Genomic DNA, 6290 nt, shown 5'->3' on the forward strand with positions numbered 1-6290 from the left:
ACCATTCTAGCATTATAGCACGACTCTTTATCAACATACAAGTGTTATTAAAAATATTTCAATAATTCTTCGGGGCTTAAAATTTAAAATATGTTTGCTTTTAAGGCCCTGTTTGGTTATTATATTTTTCTTTTCATTATTTATAGATAAAAAAAGCAATGGAAACTATGAGTTCCAGACGCGGCCTAAGAAAGAGAGGGCACGGCTTGAATCTCACACCACTCCTTTATTTCGAGGGCCGAAGGGTCTCAATAAATTGCAACTTTTGCCTTTTTTTTGGCTTCTATTTCCGCAGACACAACATTCAGTCGCCTCCTCTCTCTAACTTTCCAGTTCGATCTCCAAAACCCTCGCGCGCCGCGCCGAACAATGTTGAGATCGATCCGATCGCTTGGACGAGGCGCCTCTGCCTCATCGTCTCACTTCCTCCGCCGCGGCTACTCGTCGGAGTCTGCCCCCGAGCGGAAGGTCGCGGTGCTCGGCGCCGCCGGCGGCATCGGCCAGCCGCTCGCGCTGCTCATGAAGCTCAATCCGCTCGTCTCCACGCTTGCCCTTTATGATATTGCCGGAACCCCCGGTGTCGCGGCCGATGTCAGCCATATTAACACCAGATCTGAAGTTCGTGCTCAAACTCTCTTCTCTACTTTTTATTCAACCCTAATTTATATTTGAAACTGGAATTTGTCTAGGAAAATTAAGAGATCAATGTGTTAAAATGTCTCTCTCCCTCTAGAGTTTTGTTTAATTTTTCTAGGGTTTAGATCTGGCTTTAGTTGACTTAGTTAAGCCGGTTCAGTCCCTTCCCTGTCTGTAGTTTCTATCTGTTCTATTTGTGGTTCATCTCTAATAATTTTGATTAGATTTAACACACCCCCTCCCATGGGGTGGGGGGGGGGGGGGGAATTATATATGCGCGCACTAGTTTATGTTGATTGATTGATTTTCTGATTATTCTTTTTCTGTTCTATCTCTCTGTCTTTATCTGTCCTTTGAACTAGTTTATGTATTCTCTTGATTCAGCTAAACCTCAGCCCAATCGCTTCTTTTGATCTGTCTTGATTTGATTTTACTCTAATACTCTGATTATTTGTCGGACTCCTTCTGTGGATATTACATTTAAGTTCTTTGACCCAAGCCCTCCTGTTGTTCACTTTAATGTATGAGTGAGTTTGGATACTGATTGATTTTCTTATTTCTCAATTGAATTAACTCAATCCTTTCCTCTTAAATTTGTTTATCATATATTTCTATTTGCTTCTCTGCCTCAGGTTGCCGGATATGTGGGTGAGGATCAGCTAGGGCAAGCTTTGGAGGGTTCTGATGTTGTCATTATTCCAGCTGGCGTTCCGAGAAAACCTGGCATGACTCGTGATGACCTCTTTAACATCAATGCTGGCATTGTCAAATCACTTTGCACTGCCATTGCAAAGTATTGTCCGCATGTGAGTTCCTCTTGTGCAGACATTCTAGTATCTCATTTTCAGTACTACTCTCTGGCTAATTTGTGCTGTTGATCGTGTCATATTATTGTTTATGTGCTTGGGTTTTGGGATGATGTGGTCAGGCACTTGTTAATATGATCAGCAACCCTGTGAATTCAACGGTACCAATTGCTGCTGAGGTTTTTAAGAAAGCAGGGACATATGATGAGAAGAGGCTGTTTGGAGTAACCACACTAGATGTGGTTAGGGCTAAGACTTTCTATGCTGGGAAGGCAAAGGTTCCTGTTGAGGGTATGTTTCATTGACTTAAAAGATGCCCATTGTTTGTGTAATACTATTTTTTTTAATAGTAAGTACAATGCCTTTTTTTTTTTTCTTAATTTTTCTTGGTCAGTTCATCATTGGCTAAAGATTTCATGGTCAAATCTACAGTTTCCATTATGAAATGCCAACTTCTTTGACTTAAATATTTGATCACTTTCCTCCAGGGGTTAATGTTCCAGTTGTCGGAGGCCATGCTGGCATAACCATTCTCCCATTATTTTCTCAAGTATGAGGTTTCTTTTCCTTTTGGCCTATTTTATAGAAGTTTGGTGACTAGTTCCAGTCTATATTTCACTTAGCTGAATGTTTCGACCATTGACAGGCGACACCAAAAGCCAATAGTTTGTCTCATGAGGATATTGTGGCCCTCACAAAGCGAACACAAGATGGAGGGACGGAAGTTGTGAATGCAAAAGCTGGAAAGGGTTCAGCAACACTCTCAATGGCGTAAGTTTTGACTGATACCTCGGATTAGTTAATCTTAAAATGGTTGAAGCTTGGTGTGTTGTTGTTTGATGTATTTAAAAAATTGATGATGTATGATAATTGAAAGGATAAAATGAAGTCATACCCTTTTATTGCATATTAATTTACTTACATATTCTTGAGATTGCAAGATTCTTGAATTCACAGCTGTCTGTTGATAGATTGTTGAATGTTGAGTGGTACAGATGTATGCTCAACCCAGCTCTTTCATGTTGCGCGCCTGTGTCAGCTCTTTCATGTTGCGCGCCTGTGTTGGGACTTGTTTTGGAACAGGTGGCAAACACTTGGTTTTTAAATGAAAAAAAGGCCTATGTTTGTCCCTGAACCTTTTGACTTTGATTAATTTAGCCCCTGTACCTTTTTCCCCCCAAATTCACCCTTGAACTTTTCAAGACAGTTCACTTCAGCAGTTGATCTGAGCCAAAAAAATAAAAAATAAAAGAAAATTGATCCCTTTCAAAGAGTTTAGGAGTGAATTTGAGCCAAAAAAAAGTCCAAGGGTTAAATTGACCAGACTTGAAAAGTTTAGGGGCCAAATTAGCTTCTTTCTTTTTAAATCAATATAAATTGCTGAAGCTCACCGTGGCTTAACGTTTAGTTTCATCTACCATCTTCCCACTGCTCGCGTTGATGTGTCCTCGTGTCTACTTTTTTTCCGTATGGCACTGGTACTGCAATGTGTAGTGCTATTCCTGTCATTGTACATCTTGTGCATATCATGTTCTGTGCTCGACTTTGGTTTAGTCTTGCTAGGTTTTGTATTGCTAAGAGTGACAATAAAAATATAATGTTGCACATGTTTTCTATGTATCATTTACTTTGGTTCATGTGTTTTTAGCTTATAAAGCCCATTTTCCCCTGCCTCTCCTTTCCTCCCTCTCATTAGAATCCCTGTAATTTTAATTCTACTGGAATTACAAGGGTCAGAATAAGCAATGTCTGATAATGTTCTTCCTGCAGCTATGCTGGAGCTCTATTTGCTGATGCTTGCTTGAAGGGTCTTAATGGGGTCCCACATGTCGTAGAATGTTCTTTTGTGCAGTCAAGCATTACTGAGCTTCCATTCTTTGCTTCTAAGGTAATGAACCTCAATTGAGGTGTGATTTTATTTATTTATTCGGATTAATAATAATTGTCTGTTCATTTTGTTGGGAGGTGGGGTCAAGAAAAGCTTAGGTGTAGTAACCCTGCTTTGTTGTGATGTCTTATATTGGATGTGAATGTAATTCTTGTACGCTTGGGGGTAGGGTGCAACTCGGTTAGAGGCACTCCTTTTTTCTTAGGGTTGCTTCTTCTAGGGGTGGTTGGCCTTAGGATTCAAGAAGGAATAGCTTTTTGTTGCAATGCTTGAATTTGACATACTGAGCGTGAACACACTGTTCATGGCCATGGTGTGGACGTACATTGTGCTGTTTGAAAGTGTTGATTTTTGTCTTTGATCTTTTTGCTAAGGGAGGTAATCTTTTTGCTTCATTCTTTTTTAGTTTTCTGTGGGGTAAATCATCTAAAAAAATAATGAAAACATTTGTTTCCTAGCAAGGAATTAGAAGAAAGAAAAAATAATTAGAGTAGAACACAACGAAAAACAATTACAAAATGAGAGAAACAATCTAACCAATGATAGGTGCTCCTTTGGTGGTCATCCCCCTTCCAATCTAACCTTTTGGTCTGGTCTAATATGGATGTAGGGTTGTTCCCTCACTTTGCTGCTTTGATACTTTTTTTGTTACTGAAATAGCCTGTAGGTTTTGTGTGAAGGAATTGTTGCTTTTGTGTGTTGTTATATATGTTATATTGTTTATTTGTTTTCTTTGTTAAACATTGTTTATTTGTTATATAATATGTAACACATTGCGAATAACTTATATTACTTAAGCTTGACTGTTTGTATTCGAGGGTATTTTAGATGTTCCATTAACATATATGCATTATCTGATTGTGTTTTTCACATTACATATATTTTATATTAATTTTCTTTTTGTCAATTTAGCACCTTGCTTTGCGTAGGCGAGTGCTTTCTTGTCTCCTAGCAGCTCTAGCGATGTGTCTTAGTGGCTTAAGGCTTCATCTTGCCCCTGACTACATAGGCTATACTAGGTGTCCCTAAACATGGCAGTACTGATACAGGCCCATTGCAAGCCGCTTGACTCCATCATGGCTCAATCAACTGCTCTTATGCTTTAGGTTACTTAAAGAAAAATATATATAGACATTCATCTATTGTTTTTTGTTTTTTGTTATGTACTTGGGATGTGTAAGCATCTCATCTTCTAAAGATTATAATAAATAAAGTCAACATTGCAAGCTTGCATGAGTTAAATGTTAATGAAAATTTATCCAATGGGGGCTACGAAACAAGGTGTATAACCTCATCCTTGTGTTTGATGAGTTAATGCAAGGGGGTATGTGGAATTTCACCCCCTTGGACGCCTTGCTCGGCCATGGCCATTAGACAAATTATCAACGTCCCAAGTTAAATGTGTCAAAGCCTGATAGGGGTGTATGTTTAATCCAATGCATGAAGCCAATAGGATTAAGGAGGAATCAATTTGGAAAGTGTGCAAGGGTTCATGATTAATCAAACCGAATAACGAGCTAGTGGGGCACCTAGGGAGTGTGTTACCATACCGGCGTTGGCATGTCAAGACACTTTGACACTAGGATATGTCAGGCATGCTCCAGTCATCTTTGATCGTCATTTTAAGAAGATGGGTATTAGATACCAAGCGACGATGCAATAAAAACCTATAGCTTGTAAATCAACATTAGTGCAAGTGGGAGTGAAAGATTACCCAAGAGGGGTGAATTTGGTGTTGATATGTGGGATGCCTGACGCTCTTTTTACAAGAATACAAGGGACACACGTGGCCTATGGTAGCACTTTGTAGACTAAAAAGTAAGGGTTTTCTTTTTGACTTTTCAGTTTTCTAACTTAGCAATTCCATGACTTTTGTATTTCCACATTTTGATTGCATTACTATTCAATTTTCAAACCCTTCACCTAGGGATGGCAATGGGTCCCTCATTACCCATTTACATGCTTTTGTTTTAACATTTTTAAATAAGTTTTATGGCTACATCTCTTTTTTATACTTGTGTTACATATTTTTGTTTTAACATTTTTAAATAAGTTTTATGCCTATATCTCTTTTTTATACTTGTTTTAATTTTAAATGGGTATTTTGGGACTCATTAGGGGACCTATTGCCATCCCTATCCTTTTCGCTTTAGCACTTTAAATAATGATTGGATTGTGAGAGACAAAAATGACTGGACTGTGAGTCGATTGCTAATTAGATTAAAGTTATATTCATTTGAAATTTTGACTTACGAATTTTAAATGCGTATCATTATCCATAACCTCATTTAGCAGCTAACCTGGATTTGCCCAAGACACCCACCAACCATGCATGGGTGCTGTATTCACCCCGTTTATAACTGAAATTAAACTTGGAAATGTCTACCATATTAGTTAAATTCAAGTTTACACTTACCCATGTGCTACAAATACATGCTGAAATTGCTGCAATTCTCGTGTGCAGGTGAAGCTTGGAAAGAATGGCGTGGAGGAAGTTCTAGACTTGGGCTCACTTTCAGACTATGAAAAACAAGGATTAGAAAGTCTCAAACCCGAGCTTAAAGCTTCTATTGAGAAGGGAATCGAGTTTGCTAGCAAGAATTGAATGATCTTGTAGCCTTTCATTCAGGGTCCGCCAAATTTTGCAATTCTTTTTTGTGGGGGTGGTTTTCACCCCGAACTGTTGTATCCTTCCATGCATGGGAGTTGGTTTGTCGCTGGAGGAGTCGTTCTTGCTCTCGCAGGAAGAGTAGGCTTAATTGGGACTGATTATATTTAGTAATAATGGCCGCTGGAATGACATGGTCATAGCAAATCGCAAGAACTCACGTTCATTTTGCTTTGTGTGCTTATTATGCTCGGTGAAGTGTAGGCCTAGTTTGGAAACGGGCATGAACCCTTGGGGGCCATAAGCTTTTACACAGGAACGGGCCTACTAAGATAAATGGACCCTAATAAAG

The 6290-nt window shown here is 39.0% G+C and overlaps 1 protein-coding gene across 1 annotated transcript; it reads left to right on the forward strand.

The window, feature by feature from the left end:
- Positions 1–271: 271 nt before the first annotated feature.
- LOC127791413 (malate dehydrogenase, mitochondrial) lies at positions 272–6168 on the forward strand. The gene is made up of 7 exons (XM_052321281.1): positions 272–618; positions 1269–1442; positions 1565–1733; positions 1931–1992; positions 2089–2213; positions 3213–3330; positions 5795–6168. The coding sequence occupies exons 1-7, from the start codon at positions 370–372 to the stop codon at positions 5933–5935; spliced, it is 1038 nt and encodes a 345-aa protein (XP_052177241.1). The 5' UTR covers positions 272–369; the 3' UTR covers positions 5936–6168.
- The last annotated feature ends 122 nt before the right edge of the window (positions 6169–6290 follow it).

Source organism: Diospyros lotus, chromosome 15 (assembly GCF_014633365.1).
Source record: "Diospyros lotus cultivar Yz01 chromosome 15, ASM1463336v1, whole genome shotgun sequence".
Taxonomy (NCBI): domain Eukaryota; kingdom Viridiplantae; phylum Streptophyta; class Magnoliopsida; order Ericales; family Ebenaceae; genus Diospyros; species Diospyros lotus.